The sequence below is a fragment of the Cynoglossus semilaevis genome, chromosome 10, assembly GCF_000523025.1.
Source record: "Cynoglossus semilaevis isolate Cse_v1.0 chromosome 10, Cse_v1.0, whole genome shotgun sequence".
NCBI classification, from domain to species: domain Eukaryota; kingdom Metazoa; phylum Chordata; class Actinopteri; order Pleuronectiformes; family Cynoglossidae; genus Cynoglossus; species Cynoglossus semilaevis.
This window is the reverse complement of record NC_024316.1, coordinates 14,099,927-14,124,627: the sequence shown is the minus strand read 5'-3', so window position 1 is coordinate 14,124,627 and position 24,701 is coordinate 14,099,927. Positions and strand designations below refer to the sequence as shown.

At 39.5% G+C, this 24,701-nt stretch overlaps 3 protein-coding genes and 1 non-coding gene across 6 annotated transcripts in view; 2 read left to right on the top strand and 2 right to left on the bottom strand.

Annotated features, from left to right (window-relative positions):
- Window positions 1–2,041: 2,041 nt before the first annotated feature.
- On the bottom strand, window positions 2,042–13,613 carry dnajc5ab (DnaJ (Hsp40) homolog, subfamily C, member 5ab). 2 transcript variants are annotated; one of them, XM_008318942.2, is made up of 5 exons: window positions 13,466–13,613; window positions 5,690–5,865; window positions 5,166–5,379; window positions 4,704–4,875; window positions 2,042–4,589 (listed from the first exon to the last, which is right to left on the bottom strand). In XM_008318942.2, the coding sequence occupies exons 2-5, from the start codon at window positions 5,794–5,796 to the stop codon at window positions 4,492–4,494; spliced, it is 591 nt and encodes a 196-aa protein (XP_008317164.1). In that variant the 5' UTR covers window positions 5,797–5,865; window positions 13,466–13,613; the 3' UTR covers window positions 2,042–4,491. The 2 variants fall into 2 exon arrangements, with proteins under 2 accessions (XP_008317164.1, XP_008317165.1); XM_008318943.3 differs by lacking the exon at window positions 13,466–13,613 and adding an exon at window positions 13,094–13,440.
- trnam-cau (transfer RNA methionine (anticodon CAU)) lies at window positions 7,827–7,898 on the top strand. Its single transcript has one exon. It is a non-coding gene; the product is annotated as a tRNA-Met (tRNA).
- Window positions 13,614–13,615: 2 nt separating the features above from the next.
- On the top strand, window positions 13,616–17,583 carry adrm1 (ADRM1 26S proteasome ubiquitin receptor). Of its 2 annotated transcripts, none has more exons than XM_008318941.3 (10): window positions 13,616–13,797; window positions 14,581–14,821; window positions 14,913–15,029; window positions 15,139–15,349; window positions 15,534–15,612; window positions 15,711–15,832; window positions 16,009–16,140; window positions 16,250–16,407; window positions 16,511–16,613; window positions 17,148–17,583. In XM_008318941.3, exons 1-10 carry the CDS (start codon window positions 13,673–13,675, stop codon window positions 17,225–17,227), a joined length of 1,368 nt encoding a protein of 455 aa, XP_008317163.1. In that variant the 5' UTR covers window positions 13,616–13,672; the 3' UTR covers window positions 17,228–17,583. The 2 variants fall into 2 exon arrangements, with proteins under 2 accessions (XP_008317163.1, XP_008317162.1); XM_008318940.3 differs by having other exon boundaries at window positions 15,531–15,612.
- Window positions 17,584–19,289: 1,706 nt separating this feature from the next.
- Window positions 19,290–24,701, bottom strand: part of lama5 (laminin, alpha 5) — a 59,704-nt gene continuing 54,292 nt past the window's right edge. Inside the window, exons 65-78 of the mRNA XM_025059139.1 lie at window positions 24,402–24,553; window positions 24,180–24,312; window positions 23,936–24,079; window positions 23,610–23,740; window positions 23,352–23,519; window positions 23,050–23,182; window positions 22,769–22,923; window positions 22,491–22,677; window positions 22,197–22,334; window positions 21,437–21,596; window positions 21,219–21,349; window positions 21,039–21,132; window positions 20,814–20,933; window positions 19,290–20,395 (exon numbers count right to left, since the gene is read on the bottom strand). Coding sequence (XP_024914907.1) covers window positions 20,247–20,395; window positions 20,814–20,933; window positions 21,039–21,132; window positions 21,219–21,349; window positions 21,437–21,596; window positions 22,197–22,334; window positions 22,491–22,677; window positions 22,769–22,923; window positions 23,050–23,182; window positions 23,352–23,519; window positions 23,610–23,740; window positions 23,936–24,079; window positions 24,180–24,312; window positions 24,402–24,553 — 1,995 coding nt within the window. The 3' untranslated portion in view covers window positions 19,290–20,246. The remainder of the gene's footprint in view (window positions 20,396–20,813; window positions 20,934–21,038; window positions 21,133–21,218; window positions 21,350–21,436; window positions 21,597–22,196; window positions 22,335–22,490; window positions 22,678–22,768; window positions 22,924–23,049; window positions 23,183–23,351; window positions 23,520–23,609; window positions 23,741–23,935; window positions 24,080–24,179; window positions 24,313–24,401; window positions 24,554–24,701) is intronic.

The window sequence follows — 24,701 nt, the reverse complement described above, 5'->3', positions numbered from 1 at the left end:
GCAGTGGGGGCAGCGTGTCCATTTTCAGTGTCTCTGGAATGAACCCAACACACACACACACACACACACACCATATCGGGCGAGTGACTGGTATGTGGACAGATTAAGACCACGCCATGCTGTGCTCTTTCTACTCTTACACACAGACACACACACACACACACACACAGGTGTACTTTCAACCACCAGTCAGACTTTTACAGTTTAATAAAAACAGTTTTATGATTGTTAAACACTCAATACTTTTAGTCAGTGTATTGTCAAAATAACTTGATCACAAGGTCACATATAACAAAACCTCCTATTAAATATATATTTTATATGTATATATATATATATATATATGTATATATACATATATGTATATATACATATATAAACGTATATATGTATATATACATATATAAACGTATATATGTATATATACATATATATATATATATACATATATGTATATATATACATATATGTATATATACATATATATATATATATAGAGAGAGAAATACACATAAATACAGTACCAGATTTATGTCAATTCTATGGAGACCATCAATATTATTCAGTGAGTGTTCTCTCTCTCTCTTTTTTTCATTTAAAGGATCAACACTGATAGAGGAGACTTTGAAGCATCAGAAACATTTATTTTACAACAGTACATCAGATATTGAATTCACCTACAGTACTCGTCTGCCTGACAGACACAAACAGCTTTAGTCCATGCAACAAACAGAGTTTCTCTACATCTTCATGTACTGTGCCACAGTGTGTATATACAGTAGGTCTGGCTTTTTCTTTTTTTTATTTATTTATTATCGTTTTCATTCCCGAAAAATGATTCACATCTAAAACGCTACACGTCTCCTCAACACAACAAACTAGTAGTTCTTAGTTATCAAAAAAAGAAACATAGGAAGATGAAAATAAATAAAACGTCTCCATGTCATGTCATGTCATGTCATGTCATGGTTCAGATCCAACAGAAGATGTGATTTCTGTTTGGACGCACAGACTGGTCAATACGTCAGGGTTCAGACTTTAACACTGTGGCATGAGCTGGCCAGGTCAAAACAGAGAACCTGGAAGTTTCCAGAACCTTCTTTTAAAAGCAAGTGGGAAATCAATATAAACTCAGGAAACAAAGAAAAAGACTTAAAAACAGAGAGTGAATCTGAACAACTTCCTGTACTGAACCTGGTGCTGAGACCAAGTCACAGGAACCGCTGTGGGATTTTCTTTGTAGTAGAGAGATGAAATAATTTTTTTTTTGGCTTCATCTCTCTTTTATCAGTGTGGCTTTGAAGTTGATATGAACCTGCAGATTCCATGAAGTCTCTCAAACCTGTTCTCTTCCTATTGCACACACACAGATGGTTAGTGATTCTGACTGAGTGGTCACATGAGAATTTCCATGTTTTTTGGATGTGTTTTCGTTGTTTTATACAAAAATCAACACATGACACGAACACTTTTTTTTCCACCTCGTGTACACCATGAAGCAAAAACTAAATTAAATTAAATCAAAAATCCCTAACGCTGACACTTTCCAGACGCTCTGATCATTTCAGTATCTTCTTCATTTTCTACGTTAACAATTAAGACTACTCTGCTGAGGACGGACGTCCTCCCTTCAATAACAAGATGACTACTCTGCTGAGGACGGACGTCCTCTCTTCAATAACAAGATAAATAAGAAGAAAAAAAAAACAAGAAAAATCTACACAACCAGGTGACTGTTAAAAAAAATTACATTAAATCTAAACATTCACTTCACACGGCACATGGAGCTTTTTACTTGTACAACAAAGAAAATTAAACGCTAAAACAATAATAATGTATAAATGATTTCAGTGTATGTGGATATCTATGTCGACGATGTAGCGTTGCACTGTATGTGATTTAACACTTGAATTCCAGAGGCCACGTGTGGGTCACCGAGGGGAGAGGGAGAGAAGGAAGACGACAGAACCAGGGGTTGGGAACCACTGGGGGTGGGGACCCACTCTTGTGTTGTACTGTATATCCAGTAGTGGCTATTGCATAGCCACTACTCTATATCCTTGTCAAGGATACGGTCTTTAGCTCAATTACTTCTACTACTACGTACTACTATTCTGCTTCTCTAAACAATAAAAAAAACATTTACTGCCATGAAATTACTTTATCCTAGAAATCAAGGCTGGTGTTGCCAAATTATACAGAAGTTTCTTTTTGTGCAGGTCTGATAATAAACTCATGTTCAAACAATAACATGTGGGTTTGAGTCAGACATTTAGACGGAGACTGGATGAATGAACACTCCTCATTGGATTTGTATCTTCAAAACACATTTTCATGAAGAACAAGTGAAGAAGCACAGCTGGATATGTGATTGATTACATGTTTGAACCCATCTACTATTGATTAATGGGAGCGATGATATTCTAACTGAAACTAAAATCTGAAATACTGCAGTAAGTGAAACTCCTTCAGGAAGTTAGAGGGTAGCGCAAACTTCTGAAACCACTTCATTATTTCTGCTGTACTTTAACGTTTCAATCATCAGAGCAGGTCTATTACATACTATACTACAGTCTGTGGCTGCTGTAGACAGACGTGTCTGTCACGGCGCTCAGTCGACATGTTGATTACTCTGCCGGCTGGGAGTTCATTTTCATTTCAATTGCTCAGAGCTGAATCACAAGCAAAAGAGAGAGAGAGTGAGAGAGAGTGAGATTTACTTCCAGCAGCTGCAAGGTTTGAATACAGTTTGAAGAGATTCACAGCTGAAAATCCATTTGGTTTTAATGATGTAGAACGAGTCCACCGGGCCACACAGATGCTAAAGGTGGCTACGTGGCATCTATCAAAAATAATGACGGCGGTATTTTTGGGAATCTCCTGTGAGATTTTAACAGTCGGTGAAAGGTCGTTCTTTCACCACAGCAGCTACTTCAGGACGGAGACACGGTGAACTAATCACTGTGGTCTGATATAGGAGAAGTGTGTGTGTGTGTGTGTGGGGGGGGGGGGGGGGGGGGTGCTGTTGTTCCTGATGCTGAGACATGTGACTCTGGAGATCCGATCACATCAGTACATCAGGTGACACATGTTGACATGTTTCTTCACTGACGGATTCGGTTTTATTGGTTTGAAACGTCTGTTTGTCCGTCCATGATTTGGGACAGTGTGTCACCTGTTCTACAGACCGTCACTAAATTCTCCCCTCTCTCCTTCAGCATCATTAGATCCAGACGATGTTGTTTTGTCAGATCTGTGTGTGTGACCCGGTGTGGAGCTGTGGTCTGTGAGCAGCAGGCCTCTCTAGGTGTTCTGTGACGCTGTGGTATGTCATATAGGGTTATACGGAGTATATCTTTACACGTCTATAGGGGGCGTAGTCAGTGACTGACAATCACTAAGGTATTAATAGACTCAAACACAGATCAAGGCTCGATATTTCCATCTGTGGTGGCTCTTGTATGTGAATGATTTTTTAAAACCTTGGTTGTCGGTTCAATTCTCCTTTTATTTTTTTAAATAAAGATGAATCATCTTTAAATGTGTTTAGTGGTTCTCAAGGTATGGTGCAGGTATCATTGGTGGTACTTTAGCTCCCTCTTGTGGTATTTCTCACTCTCAAACTCAACATTAAAAGCCGAAAATTATTTGTAAAAAAATAGCTGATGAAAACAATTAAAAACTCAAACTAATATCTGACTTTGACCAATCACAAACCAGCTCTGAAGGGCGTCGTTGCCTCTTGTTGAATGTTAAACTAAAAACCAAAGTCTTCTCTCCTTTTCTCCCCCCTTCTCCTCACCCACTGCCTCGGTTGGAAACTCATTAGAATAAAGTGGAGCGTAGACGTGGGAGGGTTCTGTTTGTCGTCTCCTGTCTGCTGGTGGAGCTGTGCCATGAACAATTATTAATGCAGATGTGGGCCCGGACGTGTGCAGTGTAATCTAGCAGTCCATTTAATTGACCAATGGGTAAGTGCTGTCCTCAAACACGGCTGAGCCAATAGCTGCAAAGGTCAGCATCGACCTACACCCAGCACAGACTCTGACTGTAGTGGACGAAGCCATCTGTGGATTTGGACTAAACTAAAGGGAAAGGAACAAAAGTCACTGCTGGTTCTTCACGTCGACGTTCAATACAAAAGTATCTGCAGGTAATTTGGACGTGGATTTGACAGAACACAGAATTCTGTTGATATGGAGACGAGACAGTACTTGGCTTTAAGGAAATAAAAAGCTGTGTTAAAATAGTTATGTGCTTTAAACATTTAGACTTAAAAACAAACCTTAAACTGATATAAAAGTCCAACATTTTGTAGCTGAATCCAAATGTTAAAAAGGCCTTCGCTTCACTGACACGCAGCAGAATGTGAATCCTAGTCTACAAACCAGCCCACAGTCCAGGGCTTTGTCAACACGATTTCAGGAGATAGGACTTAGCCATTGGTCAATTGTTGTTTTTGTTTGTTACAGTTAGGTTGTGTGTGCGTGTTCAGTACGCCTCGGTCCTGTAGCTTTGGTGGGCGTCGGAGGTGAGCTGGGTGGTTTCTGTGGCCGAGGACGGCTGCATCACTATAGGCTCAGCTCCATCTGAAATTTTAATTCAAAGACACACACATAAATAAATGTGTTTTTAATAGTAATTTTTAATAATATAGTTCTCTTACAGTAACTGTTCGAGCTCTTCGTCCTCTGCTGCCTTACCTCTCTCGTCGGCGTTCATCTGGGCCTCCAGGTCTTCCGGGGAGACGTAAAAGTCCGGTTCTTGGTCCATGGGCGGCCGGGGTTTACATTTACCACAGCAACAGTTACAGCAGCAACACAGGCAACAGCAGAAATAACAGCCTGTGGCCAGGCAGCAGAAGACGAACAAGGCCTGTGGGAAGAAGACAGGAGGTCAATACTCCGTTTATATTTAGAAAAATGACCAAGAACCTCAGCACGACATGAAATTCTACTGGGCTTTGGACTCATTTCCAAATACTTTTAGTAATACTACATTAGTGCAGTACAGATGTTAAGCTGACAGACTGGCTGTAGAGTTAAAAACCAATGCAGCAGCCAAATTATTCTTTCTAAGAGAAGACAGAAAATCTCTTCTACTGCAGTTCACATTTAAAATACTTTCATATATTCAAAAACAAGCTAACGTTCATCTCTCCGTACCTTTGCCCACCAACTGGACAGAACAAAGTAGGTGTTGACGTTCTCCTCTCCAAACTGTTCTGCCACATACAGTCCCAGTGAGCCGTACTTATCATAGATGTTCTTCTTGGTTCCGTCACAAAGTATGGAGTGAGCGTTGTTTATTTCCTTGAACTTCTCCACTGCATCTGGGTTGTCTGGGTTTTTATCTGGATGAAACTTCAGTGCCAGTTTCCTGTGTTTGAAAAAAAAAAACACAAAACAACTGTGGGTAAAGAACTTGGGAAACATCCTCCAAATCTAGGGTCCAGACCAGATCTGAGAGCAGGTGTTGAGTCACAGAACTTTTAAAGAGAGAAAATTAAATGTTCTAAACATTGGAGACCTATTAAAAATTCAAGTTTGAGTGTTGTCAGACCATCGTTTACACCCAGTAGTGTTTCATGAATAATTAACTTTACCTCAGTAAATTACACAGGATACATATGCCATCTAGTGGTAACCAGCATTAATATTCATGTCCCTAATGGGGCTCGAGGTTCTACCTATAACATTTCTTGATGTCCTCCGATGTAGCATTCTTGTCCACTCCTAGCACAGCGTACAAAGTCTCCCCCGATGTGGAGAGCGCCCTCTGTCTCTGGTGATCCATGGCCTCTCTCTCTTTTTTATCTCCTCTTCTTTTGTCCTTTTACCTGCTCCTTCACCAGTTAAGACTCAACTGTTGGGGAAAAAAATTAAATTAGTAATTACACCAATGACCTGCAGGGGGGGAAATAATCTACTGATCTGCCTTGTCTTAAAAGGAAACATATGGGAGAAAATGTTCAACTTCAGTGGATGATTGTATTTCTCTGTCTGTGTCTTGATAAGTCAATCACAGGAAAAAGAGGAGAAGAATATTATTATTATTGACTCAATTTAACAGTATGTTTTCAGTGAGAAAAATGTATTGTAAAATCAGTATATATTATCAGTAAAATCAATGTCTTTTCTAATTGACCACCAGACTGCTCATGACCAGATGGTGAAACTGACTCTGAAAGGCACCGGAAGAGAAAGGAATAAACGTTTCCTCACTGGACCTCGTGATTCCAGTAAATCAGACTTCCTTAAGACTAACTACCAACATGTATGTTTACAAAATTCACCGATGACTCAGAGAGAGAGAGAGATAGTGAGATACAGAGAGAGAGAGAGAGAGAGAGAGAGAAAGAGCTAAGCTGATATTTCCACCTTGCACTTCAGCATCATTTGCGCTGCTTTACTGCCACCTACTGGCTCTATTTTTCACCAGTTAACATTTTTACTTGGAAACATTGTCATTAAAAAAAACCAACAAAATACGAATGAACACCAATGAAGGATTCCGTTGCACATGTCAAACATTAAAAACTAAAACCACTGATCTGTCAACCTGACGTTTGCTTACAAAGACTGAGAATGAAGACATTCTGATCTCTGACCTTTGAACTGAGCAGCGATGGGGCCTAAACACATAAGGAAAAAACTCTGTCAGACAACAGGTGTGGAGGGTTGGCAGGCTTAGAGACCACACTAAGCCAAATCAGCCTCACAGACACTAAATTAGACTCAACTAACAACGAAAACAATGGCTTCACACTGGACTTTGTCAGAGAAACCGAATCCCATTGCTAGCATTGTTTTGAAGAAAATAAATAAATAAATAAATAAAAAATAAATCACAAATTTCCCTTCAGGTTTTGAACATAGAATTAGCACATTTTACAAGGGATAAAAACAATGTAATGTATTTATAAACGTATGTTGTTGCTCATTGTGGATTACCTAATGAACGGTTGATAAGACAGGCAAATGATCAACTATAAAACGCTATAAATGATTATTAGCTGCATTTTGGTCTGTGTGAAACCTCTTTGAACTGAGGCAGAGCCTTACTGCTACTACAGGAGGTTTTAGTAGGTTTACTTCAGCAGACTTAGACCATACAGAGTTAATCTTACAGGACACCGTTTGTAAGGGAACACCTTAAATCAACACCATGCATCAAAATGTTCTAAGTAGTCGATAACAGACATTTAAAATAAACCTTAGGGACTATTCAAATGTTTCAACTTGACTGGGTCATTTATTTGAATCTAAACGTCTGTACAGATCCAGATGGCTACAACGGTTCAGCCACAAAAACAACTGCAGAAACACCGAAGCACAATGAGTTAACACATCCTTAAATCCCCTCCACAGAGCAACAAATCACAATGTGAATAAAGCCCCCACATGATGGGGATTAACCAATGAGTGTGAAGCACTGGTGATCCAGAGATTATCTAGATACTACAGTCTCCGTGTCAACCCTTTAAACACTGACTACACCTCATGGAGATGAATGAGCTGAAAGTCAAATTTACACAGCTTAGAAACAATAAAGAAAAACATACTGTGGTGAAGACGGCACCACAGAGTCTGAGTCGTCGCATGTGAGACTGACTTTATTTTTACCCGTAGTTTTTAAGGTGTACAATAAAATACACAGTTTAAGTTGTCATCTGCAAACAGTGTAAACCACAGTGAAGCTCCTTTCACACGTTGTTACTGATTCAAGGCAGAGGAATTTTACTTAAAGCTCTCTGTCATTGTCCCTCCTTGATTTCCTGAAGGGAACTCCTGAGGGATTCATAAAGTTCTACCTTGCTATCTACAAGCAGAGTGGCGCAGCGGAAGCGTGCTGGGCCCATAACCCAGAGGTCGATGGATCGAAACCATCCTCTGCTATATCTTTTATCAACTCTAATGTTTGAGGCAGTGGTGTCTGGGTGGGCACCGTGCCCTCACACCCCCAGGCTCTTAGACTGCTCACTTTGGTGAGAGGTAAAATGTAGAGGTCACATTTTTGTTGTGTTCATTGGTGAGCTGTGTCTCAATGACAAGTAATTCACTTCTCGAAGGCAAAGACAATAATAGATAATCATTTAATAATTTGGCAACATAAATAAAAAGATAAATATTAGGAAAAAACTGAAAGTTTGGACAATATCTTTTAGAAAGAATGAATGATGTTGCACATCATATCTTACTTTTTTTTCTGATTTTTTCATCACTGCAATAGTCAAAGATACACTTCACATAAATGCTGATGTTAAAGTAAAACATTTTCCAATAACAGACACTGGTTAAACATAACAGCAGTTTAACTGCTTCACTGATCCGTTCACTGCTATTCTTAGAAAACAGAAGTGTCACATCAGTTTATGAACATCCCTCTACTTCTAAAGGTTGTGCAACTGGGGTTTTCAACAGGGCTTTTACACAACACCTGTCTGTACCAACAACCATGATACACACACACATAAATGTGGTGTGTGTTGAAGCTGATTAAGAAATCATTTATATTTATAAATTCAACAAAAATAAAAATATTACTAAATATATTGAAAGAAAATGTTAAAAATAAAAACAATCAAAAACACTATATAGATAGTAGTCACAAATCATTTCTGTACGTAACAGTTTCATACTATGGTTGCTAGTGTAGCAGTTAGCATGTCTGACTCGTGAGCAGAAAGTCCTGGGTTCGTTTCCCACAGGAAAAAACAGCAAATCCGCTGTTAACACAAGATCTTCTCAACTTTGGAGTCAATGACGTTGAAGTTGTTAATCAAATTTATTTTAAATGTATGAACAGCACGGAAGAAATTCAGCGCAAAGTCTGACGATCAGGCAGCAAATTTACCAATTTCCTCACTCGTAGAAAGGGCTTATCGGAGATTTTTGTTGATGACACGACAGTACGACAATATTTCTATTTATTGATGACACGACAGTACGACAATATTTTTATGATATCCAGGCTTAAGACGATTAAAAAAATTCATGACATGAAAAATACAGTGAACCAAAACACATGGACATTATATATCTTGTATACATATCTTACACACACTGCAGTAAATGTACACCATTTTCAGGTTTTTTCATACATTAACATCAACGACAACATTTAAAAATAGCCTTGATTTCTTCCAATTAGACACTTGCATTTTTATTTTTAATTTATTTATGTATTATAAAAGCAAATATTAGCATTTAAATAGATTTTTGTTTGTCTCCTATTATGACCTGATGGGTGACTCTGTATGTGTGTCACTGAGAAAGTGGGTCATGATAGATGTCAGCCTGCTTCTGAAGGAGATAACACACACACACACACACACACACACAGTAGTACATATCCAAGTGGCATGAATGACGGAATAAAATAAAAATACTAGTACATATCCAAGTGGCATGAATGACAGCACACAGTAAAAATAAAAATAAAAATAAAACTGCAATCAAATTTATAGCATTGTCGTTCAAAAAGCTCCAGTTTGCTCCTCCTCTCTGACGGTTAAATCTGTCATTAATGCCACCTAAGTCACCTAAGTGTGCACCGCTCTCACATTTGCACTCATGATAATTTAATGTAAAAGTCAAAGTGAAGACTTCTGGTCTACAGTAAGCAAGAACTCTGCAGCTCTTTTGGCATACCACCATCAGGCTAATAAAGCTTGAAAGAAGACACTGGCAGACTACCAACAAGTCTATCAGTGCAGCTTATACAGTAAGACTGGACAGACAATTCATTATAACAGACAAGTTTCCATCGACTCTTTATCTTAATCTAATTTGGGAAAAAAGTTAGTTGGCAAAACATAATTTGTGTCAGAGGGTAAAAGTGGTCAAAAGACAAATGAATTACCATGAAGGAACTCTCTGTTTAACCGTCCATACTTATCACTTCCCTAGTTTATATGCCTACGCGCTAAAATATAAAACTGTAAAATTCTTTTCATTTGAAAATTATTTATCTGGATTTAATCATAACATTTCATTTATACCTATGTACTGTAACAGAGGTTAAATATCAGTTAAAACAACGTATTACCATGTAACCAACTGTCAACACAGCTGTTCTTCATTCTCCACAATTACTGTAGCATCCATTACCATATGTTCCCACCCCACCTCACCACTCTTCACACTCATCATCACTTCTTCACTAAGGTGTTTTTCCATATTTATTCTCTCTTGGGTGATAATTCGTCTTTTGATCTCGACTTATTCAAACTCATACTGTAGTTGTCTGTCATGCAGGAATAGAGGCGTCTTTTATAGATTATTATATTTTGTCTAACATATTTCATGTGTAACAGAAGACTCCGTCTTTGTTTGTAAAAGTAGAACCCAAAGTGCAGAAAATGTCATCGAAATGTGAAGAAACAAAATGTGAACTCTGCTTTTAACCCATCACCAAAGTGGACAGGGGTCGACTAAAGCAGTGTGTGTGTGTGTGGACGGTGCCACCAAGCCACCACTGCCCCATGTCGGTTCATCGAGATCAGGTTACACCAATGCAGCCCTGACAACCAGCAGACCATGACGTGGTGTCATTGTTAAGGATGCTACAGTAAATACAGCTGTTGGACACACGGAGGAAGATGCACGCAAAAAAATCAATGCGTTATTAAAGTATACTTCTGATTACTTTCAGTTAGGGTAACAAAAAAATACACTTAATGTCATAACTGTACAGACATGATGAATCTAGTAGAATACGCTACTTTGTGAAACTACTTTTTAAAATTCAAAATATCGTAATATCATGCAGCTACAGCAGGAGTTATATTACAGAATATACAAATATACAGACCCTGAAGGTCAAGAACATGTGCTGGACACATTTACTTTAGTGATATAGCAGCTGGACATATTTTGAATTTATTTAAATTGTTAGAAAGTATGGATCTCATGTTTTATACTACAATCAAAACAACAACTGTGCTGTTTGGTCATTAAGCCTTAAATAGTAACTAAAGGTCTAACAGAAAGGCTACAACTGCATGTGCGATAAAAAAGTAGAAATTAAATCAGGCTGAGCTCAAAGTGCAGACACTGATACTATTTATTATCTACTGTATACACTTACCTACTGGCACAAAGTTCCTATACTGCACAAGGAAAACCACTTCATTAGCTGATGTGAAGTAAGCCACTTGTCAGCATTTACACATTGGCTACGATGATGATGATACAGTGGAAAACGTTAGCAGATGATTGGGAACTTTGATGGCGGATGATGATGATACAGTGGAAAACGTTAGACTAATGTAACAGACTGCGTGAAAGGTTCCGGTGTCCGTGCAGGTAAACCAAACAGCAGATGATTGGGAACTTTGATGGCAAACTTTTGACAGCTACAGTACACGTGACCGGCAATCACAGGACTTCTAACACCAAAGTGTCTAAAGAATGCACTCGTGACAACTCATGACACATTGTCTCACCCAAAAATGAAAGTGTTTATAGATAAATGACAATGTCATCAACATGTATTTTTAAAAATGTTCTGTATATATTTATATTTTTTTCATTTTAAAGTCTTTTAGTTTTCATCTATTCTGATCTATGCTTTCCTCCATGTTGTTGGCGTGCTTCTGGCAACGTGTGTGTCAATAAGTGTAATACTTTTCTTTTGGGTCAGTGATCACAAACCAGGTCATCCTTCCAAGACAGCATACAAATACCAATATAAAATAGCAGTGAGCCAAAGTGGGAATCAGCTGCAGGATAATTTTAGGTATTCAAGGGTCACAGCAGAGACACTGACTGTTACACAGACACACTGACTGAAGCGTTGGACGGGAGGTCTGAAGACATCACCACAGGCAGTGATGAACGGTGACTGAGATTATTATTTTTACTGGTCACATTAGAAGCTCTGACAGGTATATAAATCAGGATTAACCTTTCAGTGTAACTGCTGGAACACTGTTCCCCTCTGACTTTCTAATGGTTATGTTCTAATGGTTATGTTACCTGGGATTTAATGCGACTGGCTTTACCATGAGTCACTGATGACTGCTATAGCCAGAGCTCTTACTGATGACATCATTTACCACAATGTACTGCCTCAACTCATACAAACCAGTGGAGTGGCAGATAATACGTATACTTTGTAACAAATTTGTTAAGTGACAAAAGATCTTACAAATACTGTTGCGTATGCAGTTCTGAGTTTAAAAATATATATAAAATGTATTCATGACACTAGGGTCAAAAATATTTGTATGAGTGCAGATAATAAAATACTATGAAAAAATGTCTTGGAGACAATGACGGAATTATATCTAAATGCTTTGGGTCTCAACTATGTGATTATTTATGAATGGAGAGGTATATTAGCACATGATACATTTATTGATCCTATTCACACAACATAAACAAACAAAGCAAATACATGGTATTAAAGCATCATGGAAATCTGAAAGGCTGAAATCCGAAACACTTTGTAAGGATATGTAAGATTCCGAAACATCTGGGGCTGTGCTTTGCGATTGACTATAAATAAATGTCTCTCACCTCATTGTTCCCAAGGAGAAAAAGGGGTAGCGTTCACATGCCACGTAATAGAGAGATTTGTCTCCTGTCACTGATGTTTTTCTTAAAAAAAATAAAAATAAAAAATAAACGACCACGGCCTGAAGAAAAGACTAATTCCTAGTTATAATTAATTGTGAAAAAATATTGACAAGAATTTATCAGTTTTACCAGCCGTCATTACGTATACATTGTGCCTTTATTTTTTAGGAGGAGTATTTAATTATAATTTTATTTATTATTTATTATTAAGATTTATTTTGCTTAAGGTTAAACAAAAAACCTGCCTATCACAGACACATAGAGACTGTTTTATTACGAAAAAATAGCTCATTAAGGTTTAATTTAAAAACCGGTTTAAAATGTGCTCTATGAATATTCCCACAAATAATTATCTGCATTCATTCATCACATAAAGACAGGTGGCACCTCTGATACAGCAACTTTAAACTCTACGTGATTTTGTTTTATTATTTACGTGTATATTTCAACGCACATTTTACTACTGATTTAGTAAACATTAAGTTGCAAAGAAATTAAGAAATACACACACTCTTCATTTGGCTGCAGACTGCAAATCCGGATTTATCCTGTACCGTTTCCACACTCGGTCACGTATCACCTCACAATAATCCATATGACGCCCCGGGATTCGAACCAGCCTCTCTTTTTAACATACGGCACCCGAGCTCGTGACTGACAACGTAACTAAAAAAAACGGCCACCTTGCGACGCAAAGCAGATAATCTCCAGCCGTCGCATCAAACGACTCCCACAGCATCCATGTTGTTTTAAATGGTCCTCAGCACCGAGTGATTTGCCTGGTTTGAATTAGGCGGCTAGCACTTTAGCCTGCTAACTAATCCAAGGGCAGCAAAGCTGACTAATGTTAGCAGCTGCGCTAACTGAGCACCGTTTCTTACCTTTGATCGACCGCGAACAGTCTGGCTCCTCTGCGTCTCTTGTGAGTTTTATTTCACTTGCATCCTAGTTTTGCTTTCCTTCCCTCTCCACCGCTCAAGCATTCAAACAGCCGGTAGTGCGGCCACGAAGATAAAGCAGCTACACTGTGAAGCAAGGAACTGTCAATCCCAGCTCAGCGGCGAAGCGGAATCCCTCCCACTCTGTTAATGCGCGCCGCTGCCGAAAGGAGGCGCGGTCACGACACAACAGGAAGTCAGCCACCGTACGTCTGTACTGAGCAACGATCAGCAGAAAAAGGACGTGACACTTCAACTCCAGTAATAAAGTTCAGGTTTGTGAACGTGTGTGATTTTTCAATTTTTGTTATATGCAGCTGCCTAAAGTATTTTGTTGCAGAGTCCTTTCGAATACCCCCCAAATTTAAACGACTTAATTTCGATACACATTTACACTTGGCCCTGTTCGCCTGATGTTTAGCCTAGTCACGGGCTAATGTTAGCTATGACAGCTAGAACTGCTGCTTTTGTTACGGTCGTTCGCAAAAGTTAATTTTTCTTTAACAAATGCATAATAGGAATCTGAAGTATCTTCACGAATAAAATGTGTAACTAAAAATGTCATCGGTCACACAAACACCGTGAAATGTATATTTATTGTCTTTGAAAATATTGGTGATGAGTAAACAACCGTTAGCCACCCGATGCTAGTTTTCCATCCGTAAAAATAACTACACACTTTTGTAAAATAAGAATCCGAGAATAAAGTGCATATAATGTTGCAAATTAAAAACGAAATTGCAGTAAAGTATTACTAAAAAGTAAAAACCACGTGTGTACGTGTTAAATGAACATTAATTTGAATTCTGCACGTTTTTCCTATTTAGTTTAAAGTATCTTTGTAACTTTTGGCCGCGTGTCAGTATTTGCATAGTAGTAATAGTGTAATAGAAAGTATTTTTTAAACAAGCAAACCACTTGTAAATTGTCACAAGTATATGGCGTTGTTTTTTACCTGTGTTTGCCGTTTTAGATATAATGTTATTATAATAACGTCCCAGCATAATAACAATAATACCAATACCTTAACCATGACTACTTACTCTTTTTTTTTTCAGTCTTCAGATTTGTCCACACAGCGTTCTGAAAATGTCTTCTGGTGCTCTCTTTCCGAGCTTGGTCAGCGGCTCCAGGGGAAGTTCAAGTAAATATCTCGTAGAGTTTCGTGCTGGTAAAATGACCCTGAAGGGAAATGTAGTGACACCAGACAAACGCAAGGGCATGGTGTACATCCAGCAGTCTGACGACTCCCTGATTCACTTCTGCTGGAAGGACAGGACAACTGGTAACGTTGACGATGTGAGTAACTTCAGCTCTTCTTTTAGTCACACATCGTCTGTTGTTTGTGACTAGTATGAATATTTAATGTTGTCTCTCTGTTCTTCTTCAGGACCTAATAATCTTCCCAGATGACTGTGAATTTAAGAGGGTGAATCAGTGCACCACTGGACGGGTCTATGTGCTGAAGTTTAAAGCAGGATCCAAGCGACTGTTCTTTTGGATGCAGGTATGAAAAAGCAGTAGTAAAAAGCAGCTGTAGCACAGTTAATTATCTAAAACAACAAGGAACAAGACAAAAAACAAACCTGTAAATCTCTTTGTCTCGTTGCCTTCAGGAGCCAAAGACAGACAAAGATGAGGAATACTGCCGGAAGGTGAATGAGTACTTGAACAACCCCCCAATTCCAGGCGCACCAGGAAGTGGAGGCGGCAGCGGACCAGAGCTGTCTGCACTGGGAGGCGAGGGAGGCCTGCAGAACCTGCTAGGAAATATGAGCCACAACCAGCTGATGCAGCTGATTGGACCCACAGGGCTGGGTGGACTGGGTGAGCGGCACAAGGATGTTATTTATTATGATCCTCAATGACTTCCTGTCTGACACACACACGCACACCACACCAGGGTGAATCCCAAAGCGAGGAAAAGACTTTTCAAGTTGCTCCCTGTAAACAAACTATGTAGTAAGTTAATAATTCTACTTATAATTTTCACATTGTGTTGTGTAAGGAGGCCTGGGGGCTCTGGCAGGACCAGGACTTGCCAACTTACTAGGTGGTGGTGGACCAGCTACAAGCAGCTCCTCGTCCAGGTGAGAGGACCAGACATAATAAATAAAAGAAAAAAGACTAAGTTGATATTCTAACTTTCATCATCTCTTTATCCTCTTCTACTCCCTGTTCTTCCCAGTTCTCGTAGCCAGTCAGCAGCAGCTACTCCTTCATCAACAGGAGCCTCCAGACTGAGCTCCTCTCAGGCTCCCACCACCCCTGTGACTCCTGCTGCCTCCGCTGTGACACCTTCCACACCAGGTACTGTCAGAACTGAACAATCTGCCCATGACTTCTATCTGATTAGCAACACGATTGGCCCAGAATCATTGTGATATTTCTTATTGTTACTCCGCAGCTTCTTCTCACGTTTTTCTTTTTCCCTTTTTTTTGCTGAAATCTCCTCGCACCTCCCCATTTACTCCTGTGGTTTGCAGCTGCTGCTCCGACTCCTCTGGCCCCAGCCTCTGTTGGGAGCCCTACACCACACCAGCCCATCCAGCTGAGTGACCTTCAGAGCATCCTCGCCACCATGAATGTCCCGGCGTCAGCTGCTCAGGGAACAGCAGGTGAGGAGTCGGCGTAGAGACTGCACTCAGAGCTGAAGGGAAAAAAAAAGTAGTGAATGGAATGTGTAGACGGACATCCACCAACGCCACCTTGTGTCTTCTTTCCCAGTGGACCTCGCAAGTGTTTGCACTCCAGAGATGATGGCCCCCATTCTGACTAATGCTGAGGTCCAGCAGAGGCTGCTGCCCTTCCTGCCCAGTGGTGAGAGTTTACCACAGTCTGCTGAGGAGATCCAGAACACACTTAATTCACCTCAGTTCCAGCAGGTAGGAAAGAGGAGTTGAATTAAGACAAGAGCACACGCACTTCCTCCCTGTTGTCATCAAACAGAGTTGACTAATCCGCCTGATCCTTCTCCTTCTGCTTCAGTCCATGAGCATGTTCAGCAGCGCCCTGGCCTCGGGGCAGCTCGGCCCCCTCATGAGTCAGTTTGGTCTGCCAGCGGAAGCTGTGGACGCTGCCAACAGAGGAGGTGAGACACGAATGCACACAGTGCAGGTTTTTTTGTTGTTGTTGTTTTTTCCTTTCTCTGAGACTCGAATGAACTAGACTCTATCAGCAAATGAGAAAAAAACTAATTAGTCAGGCTCTTAAAAAGATTAAATCCCATTAAAACCCAATTTATTTCTCTGTGTTTGTCTCTCTTTAAGCTCATTTTATGAGAGCTGATGTACGCAGACAAGTCAGTCGCAACAGTGTGAAATAAAACGCTAGGACTGTATGTAGGCCAGTTACAGTAATCATTGACTACCATGTAACCGTCTCCTGAGACTGTTTACATTTTTACATTGGTCCTTTATGTTTACATCCACCCTGAGGTTTACATTGTTTTCTGCTTTGATTACATTTACTTTAATGTTAACATGTTCTTCACAGTCAATGCTGTGTTTACATTTTTGTCTCATAATTTACTCCTATTTTAGGTACTTTTAAAAAGGTATTTTACTTTTAAAGTGAAGAATGTGTGACTAAAATATATTTTTTTACATTTCTGTCGACGCCACAGATGTCGAAGCCTTCGCCAGAGCCATGCAGGGCAGTAAAGGAGAGAAGAAGGATGACGATGAGGACATGAGTCTGGATTAGAGTCGAAAACTTAAACTAAAAACATACAAAAAAACAAATCTATAATTCATTTCAGTATTTCATTTTTCTTTTTACCTCCCTCTCTCTCTCTGTTGTTGTTTTATAACTGTAGCTCCTGTGTTTGCGAGCAGGTTCCACACATCTGTGAAAGGATAAAGTTGTGTCAGTAGTTTTAACTGTGAACACCAACTAAACTTGTCCTAATGAACAGTTCAGTCCATGATGAGAGGAATGTTTGAGAACAATGGGTGTTTGAGTCGGGACTTTGTTGAGGTTTTATTTCCTTCTTTTTTTGTTTTCACACTTTTGTTTTAGTGATTTATCATCATAATCAAAATAAATCATACATGAATAAACCAGATTTTTGACTTGTTTTTAAGGCAGCTGACCAGGGCAGATTGTATGAAAAAACGTTTTATTTATAAATGCATTTACAACAGGTGAGTGAGGAGGAAAGCTTATTCTTTCTGAGATATTTTCTTTTATAAGTGGTTATACAAAATACATGTTTCACAAACATTTGGTACATGATTACTTACACAGCACAGATGGGAAAATGTGTACACAACATGAAAATGGCACAAACTTAAAAATGTTCCAGAGTACTCACGTGTACTTCACGTTGTTGAATGACGGATGTGTCCGATTTTTGCGTATCTTTTTGCGTAAAATATCTGTGTCTGTTGTATACAATATTTCCCATATTCCTTCGAGGACATTTCTCACAAATCAGTGTTCACAGTGTACCGACTCAGTAGGAATCAACGTTCTCTGCTGGAGATGCACAACAACACACCGCGGCAGTATGTACACGGTCTGTACTTCAGTAGAATATATCTGAAATGTAACATTTTTTGCAGCAAAATGACTGAAATCAACTGTGTTATAATTTATTTTTTCACCATTTGTTTATATATATATAAAAAATTCAAGCGTTTTTTGCTTTATATACAATATAAACAGTTTTTTAATGATTAAAAACATTGATTTGACACTTTAACGTCATGTGTCAGTGCATCTGTGTGTGCAGTTGTCACTGTTGTAGCACCCTGTAGCACAAAAAGAACAGTTCTAAAGCCTCAATGAACAGAATGTTATAAAATATAGATTTTATTCAAAATATACAATAAATATTAATATATATTTTAAATAAGCTACAGTAACATGACACCCACCACCAGGTATTCAGAGTTGGGGAATGTGAGGATAAGACTGTGTGTGTGTGTGTTTGATTTATATGTGCGGGCAGCCCTGTGTTCCTACAGATCCGTGCACAGCCAGAGGTTTGGACAGCACGCTGGGTTTGTGGTTGACCGTGGCGTGGCGGATGCAGCCCCGGAAAGGAGGCAGATCGGCGTGCGCAGCAGGAACTGTAACGCCATCTGGTGGACAGACAGGGGCACCGTGATACAATTAATGGAGGAAATAAAAAAATAAAAAAAACGACTTGACTACCATGTAACCGTCTCCTGAGACTGTTTACATTTTTACATTGGTCCTTTATGTTTACATCCACCCTGAGGTTTACATTGTTTTCTGCTTTGATTACATTTACTTTAATGTTAACATGTTCTTCACAGTCAATGCTGTGTTTACATTTTTGTCTCATAATTTACTCCTATTTTAGGTACTTTTAAAAAGGTATTTTACTTTTAAAGTGAAGAATGTGTGACTAAAATATATTTTTTTACATTCTGTCGACGCCACAGATGTCGAAGCCTTCGCCAGAGCCATGCAGGGCAGTAAAGGAGAGAAGAAGGATGACGATGAGGACATGAGTCTGGATTAGAGTCGAAAACTTAAACTAAAAACATACAAAAAAACAAATCTATAATTCATTTCAGTATTTCATTTTTCTTTTTACCTCCCTCTCTCTCTCTGTTGTTGTTTTATAACTGTAGCTCCTGTGTTTGCGAGCAGGTTCCACACATCTGTGAAAGGATAAAGTTGTGTCAGTAGTTTTAACTGTGAACACCAACTAAACTTGTCCTAATGAACAGTTCAGTCCATTATGGGAGGAATGTTTGAGAACAATAGGTGTTTGAGTCGGGACTTTGTTGAGGTTTTATTTCCTTCTTTTTTTGTTTTCACACTTTTGTTTTAGTGATTTATCATCATAATCAAAATAAATCATACATGAATAAACCAGATTTTTGACTTGTTTTTAAGGCAGCTGACCAGGGCAGATTGTATGAAAAAACGTTTTATTTATAAATGCATTTACAACAGGTGAGTGAGGAGGAAAGCTTATTCTTTCTGAGATATTTTCTTTTATAAGTGGTTATACAAAATACATGTTTCACAAACATTTGGTACATGATTACTTACACAGCACAGATGGGAAAATGTGTACACAACATAAAAATGGCACAAACTTAAAAATGTTCCAGAGTACTCACGTGTACTTCACGTTGTTGAATGACGGATGTGTCCGATTTTTGCGTATCTTCAGTAAAATATCTGTGTCTGTTGTATACAATATTTCCCATATTCCTTCGAGGACATTTCTCACAAATCAGTGTTCACAGTGTACCGACTCAGTAGGAATCAACGTTCTCTGCTGGAGATGCACAACAACACACCGCGGCAGTATGTACACGGTCTGTACTTCAGTAGAATATATCTGAAATGTAACATTTTTTGCAGCAAAATGACTGAAATCAACTGTGTTATAATTTATTTTTTCACCATTTGTTTATATATATATAAAAAATTCAAGCGTTTTTTGCTTTATATACAATATAAACAGTTTTTTAATGATTAAAAACATTGATTTGACACTTTAACGTCATGTGTCAGTGCATCTGTGTGTGCAGTTGTCACTGTTGTAGCACCCTGTAGCACAAAAAGAACAGTTCTAAAGCCTCAATGAACAGAATGTTATAAAATATAGATTTTATTCAAAATATACAATAAATATTAATATATATTTTAAATAAGCTACAGTAACATGACACCCACCACCAGGTATTCAGAGTTGGGGAATGTGAGGATAAGACTGTGTGTGTGTGTGTTTGATTTATATGTGCGGGCAGCCCTGTGTTCCTACAGATCCGTGCACAGCCAGAGGTTTGGACAGCACGCTGGGTTTGTGGTTGACCGTGGCGTGGCGGATGCAGCCCCGGAAAGGAGGCAGATCGGCGTGCGCAGCAGGAACTGTAACGCCATCTGGTGGACAGACAGGGGCACCGTGATACAATTAATGGAGGAAATAAAATAAACCCGACAAAAACCGTGGACATTGGAAACACTGAATGTTGAATCAAGCAGATTTCTAGCATAGGCGTTCGCCTGGGACGCCACCTGCTGGATGAGGCAAATAATCATTTGCAACTCCAGCTGGTATCCATTCCCTATTCTGCAGAAAATGAATTAATTCAGAAAAAACACAACAACGCCCCCTGTTGTTTTTTATTCTTTGATTGTCCAGGCCCTAAGGCTATTCTGGATCTTGCACGACAGCCTTTGTATAGTTTGTCCCATGGGGACATTGGACATCTCAGCAAATACCTTTACATCCTAATAACTTATAACCAGTATGGGTGTATATAATGTACTATGTGTGTCTGTGTGTGTATGTACTCACCAGGCACTCCTCCGAGGTAAACAGTCTCCTTGCTTCCTGCAGAACGGCTCTGTTTGGGGCCAACACTCTGCTCTGTGGCTTCATCCACATGAAGCTGCAGGACGTTGTTCTTCATCACCACTGGAGAAGAGCAGCAACGACAGGACAGGAGTTACAGCAGCATGACTTTAACACTGGTTCAGAGAAGAGCCACAGATCAGTGACACTGGTTCAAGAAAAACTCACCTATGATGGAGTGCCAGTGTCCGTTACACAGAGGTTCTTCAGGTGTGAAGGAGGCAGAGAACTCACCTTTACCACTGTTCACTGACACAGTCACCTACACAAACACAGATTCATTATCACCAATTCACCAAAACATTATTTTCTGCCAGTGTTTCAGAACATTCACTCCTGCTTTCTCACCTCTCCCTGCTTCAGAGTCAAACTAAGGTGTTGATTGGCTGATATCCCAGCATGCAGCAGCAGCCCAGAGTCAGAGATGGGTCGAACCTCTAACTTGACCTCGAGATCCCGACCAAGAACCAAGGACTCGTCTGCAGATAGAGGAGAGAGGGATCATGTGACTGGTCTGAATAAAAGCAGAGCAGGACACGGTGAAGAGGATCAACCACAGCAGGTACCGATTGTGATGTGTCCTCCTTGTCCAGAGAAGTAGACTCCAGGCTGTAGAGGGTTCTGGAAACATGGCACAGTCCCTTGACTGTGGGAGGGGTTTTCTACAGGCACCTCGTTCAGCTTCAGGTCCTTCACACAACCCATGAAGCCACTGATGCCTGGAGCCTGGGAAAAAAAACAGTTTTACTTTTCAAACTGGTTTTTAATTAATTTAATTAAATGTTATGGGGCATTTCTGTAAATGTTTTTATATTAATTTGAGTCCTTGGTCCACATTTTTGTTGTTGTTTTTGTGTGCAGTGTTTCTGCTGTTTTGCAGAACTGGAAGAATTTTGAGAACTTCTAAGTATTTCTAAGAAGGCAGTTAAATAAATAGAAAATATCAATTTACAATATAAAATATATCACTCATCTGTAATATAAAACAATGTAAATTGGCATATGGGTTTTTCATGTAGTATTGGACAAGAACATACAATATTTTATTATTATTATTGATTAACTAATATTATATATTTGATTATGAAAACAATGTAAATTGGCATATGGGTTTGTCATGTAGTATTGGACAGGAACACACAATATTTTATTACTATTAATTAACTAATATTATATTTTTGATTATTTAACGTTGTCAAATGTGACATATATTGACATAAAATAATCTAAAACTGCTATAAATTCTTATCTTTATTATTATTGATATTTGATTTACTACAAACTGTGGAAGTACATTTGAATTATACTGTAGTTTGAAGTTCTTACTGTCAACGTTGGTGGGACGCCTCCGATGTACAGGGGCTCTTTGAGACGAGTCTTGTCTCCTCCAGGAATTCTCTTGGACTGAGCGCTGATACCGTCCACAACCAGACTCATCTTCTCTCCTTCACGCTTCACAAACACCTAGTAGTGACATTAAAATAAAGTCAATCAGACAGATTGGTAGTGACATTAAAATAAAGTCAATCAGATTGTATGTTATGTTAATAAAGGCAACTTTTAATTTTTTTTCCCTCAGGCAAAAGCTCTTACTAAAAAATAAAAAGAGCGTCATCTCACCGTGTGCCACTGATCGTCGTTGTACTTCTTGCGGCTGCGCAGGCTGACCTTTCTCTTCCCCCCGTCCAGCAGCAGCAGCATGTGACCATCTGAGACACTGAGGGACATGAAGGCCCGGTGCTGACCGGCTGCATGAAGCAGCAAACCCTCAGAGGAGTTGATCCTCACAGACAGGGAGATGTGAGGCCTGCAGAGAGCCAGACATAGACAGTGATTCAACTGAAGACAACAATCATTAAGATTCAGCAACGGAAAGAAAAAGTGACAGTGACACGAACATAGAGCTGAGAGAGCTGGGCAGGGAGTCGTATCTCTGGTAGCTGTGTGTGGAGCCACTGAAGTGGGTGGCTCCGACCTCTTGATCCGAGGGCCCGCCCTGACAGGACTCCCTGGTGTTACGGCTCCGGGAACCGGATGGCTTCTTGTGTTTCCCCTGTTGTCAGACAAAAACAAAGTATATGAGGTTTGACATACAACAGAGGAATTAATCGGTTTCTTTTAGCTGCACTTTTAAGATACTTCATCAACAGAAAAAACAGAAAAGACTTTCTAAGTTTACCTTGGGTTTGCTGTTGGGTTTGGGCAGAGCAGCAACAATCTGCTGAGGTTTGGAGGCGGCGGGACAACTCAGAGGAACGTTGACGTTCTCCTTGACCTTCAGAAGATTCAGGACCATCTGAGGATCGGTGTTCCTGAAGTTGAGAGGATAAGTGTATATTTAAATTGATCAGCAAGTGGTGTAAAGAAGTATTGAAGTAGAAATATAATATATCATTCTATCTTTTCTTCTAAGTGTCTTCTTTCCTTTCTAAGCTGCTCAACTATTGCCTATTTTTTTGCTCCCTGTGTCCTTTTTCTTACCTCTTGATGAAAATGTTGCTGATACAGCCGGTGAGGTTGGTCAGAGGTTGGTCAGGCGTTCCCCCCAGGAAGGTGCTGCTACCTGTGGTTGATACAGAACGCCCCCTGGTGTCCAAACGTATACTAGCTTTGGATTTCTCCAGCATGTCGTCCATGTACAGACGGATCCTGAAGCATCAGTTCAAATGTTTTCATTAGCCAACGAGCAGTTTTGTTTGTATTGTATTTTGTTTGTAAATGTCAGTGGCGCCGTCTCACCCGTTGATGTTATTGTAGACTGCGACGTAGTGGCTGTTGTCGTCGTTGTACGTCTTCTGCGTCTTAACCTCGCTGTTGCCTGCCCTCACCACCACATGTCCGTCGTGCAAAAACACCTGGCAGACGCCGTCCTGTTCATGATTGACAGCTACAAGTTAGCAATCGGTGTAAAATCAGACACGTGAGAGATATTTATTTAACAGTGAGAGGTTTGACTGAGAAACAAAAATGATCGCACTGATTGTTAGAATATAAATTAAAAATTTTAATTAAAAAAATTGGTCTGAAAAATAATATTTCCATAAAATGAGAAAATCATGTCTGACCGAATCTTGGTGGTAGAACATAAGTCCTTCCTTCTTGTCAGTTCTGAAACTGAAGCTGGTGTAGAAGTTGTCCCTGAGACCTGGAATGTCAGACACGGCCAAATCCAAGTAACTCTGGCCGGAGAAATGAGCCTCACGAGCCACCTGTTTGGAAACAAGCAGGTTAAAAAAGAAAAAAACTGATCCTGAAATGTAGGTTTTCCTAAGAAAATGACAAAAAAAACAAACAAACACATTTTCTCACCAAAAGGTCGCTGTGACAACCAAAACTGACTCCAGAACTCTTTGTTCTTTTCAGGTCAACATGAGAGTTTAATGCCTTCACGTTTCTGAAACAGCCTTTCAGAGAGCCCTGCTTAGGAAACCAGGTCTTCAACCTGAAAACACAGACATCAGACTAACTTCAAAAAACTGAAATTACTGATGAGAGCTGAAAAGACAACTGCAGTATGTGTGTCCCACTTACTTCTCTGGCATCTTGCTCTGAGGGACTCCCCCCAGGTGGTATATACCGCTGAAGTCTGGGATGTTCACTGTAAACACGTGGCTGTAGAGGGTGACGCGGTTGCTCCTCACCACAATACGGTGTGCGGGTGAACGCATGATGATGAGCTCCACCTAATCAAATGAGAGAAACACAAAAAAAAAAAAAGGTGTACACAATGTGTATTGACTACAGACAGCATGCGATGGTTAAACTTAAAAGTATTTTTACATCAAAACCGTTCTGAAAGTCAATCGCTTAATTAAAAACTTAGAAGAAATA

Coding starts and splice junctions, on each gene's coding strand:
- dnajc5ab (XM_008318942.2), bottom strand. CDS start 5,796: ATGGATCACCAGAGACAGAGGGCGCTCTCCACATCGGGGGAGACTTTG. Junction 5,380..5,689: donor GACATCAAGAAATGTTATAG/GTAGAACCTCGA, acceptor TTTCAAACACAG/GAAACTGGCACTGAAGTTTC. Junction 4,590..4,703: donor GATGAACGCCGACGAGAGAG/GTAAGGCAGCAG, acceptor TTAAAATTTCAG/ATGGAGCTGAGCCTATAGTG.
- adrm1 (XM_008318940.3), top strand. CDS start 13,673: ATGCGCGCCGCTGCCGAAAGGAGGCGCGGTCACGACACAACAGGAAGT. Junction 14,822..14,912: donor CAACTGGTAACGTTGACGAT/GTGAGTAACTTC, acceptor GTTCTTCTTCAG/GACCTAATAATCTTCCCAGA. Junction 16,141..16,249: donor AGCTGCTCAGGGAACAGCAG/GTGAGGAGTCGG, acceptor CTTCTTTCCCAG/TGGACCTCGCAAGTGTTTGC.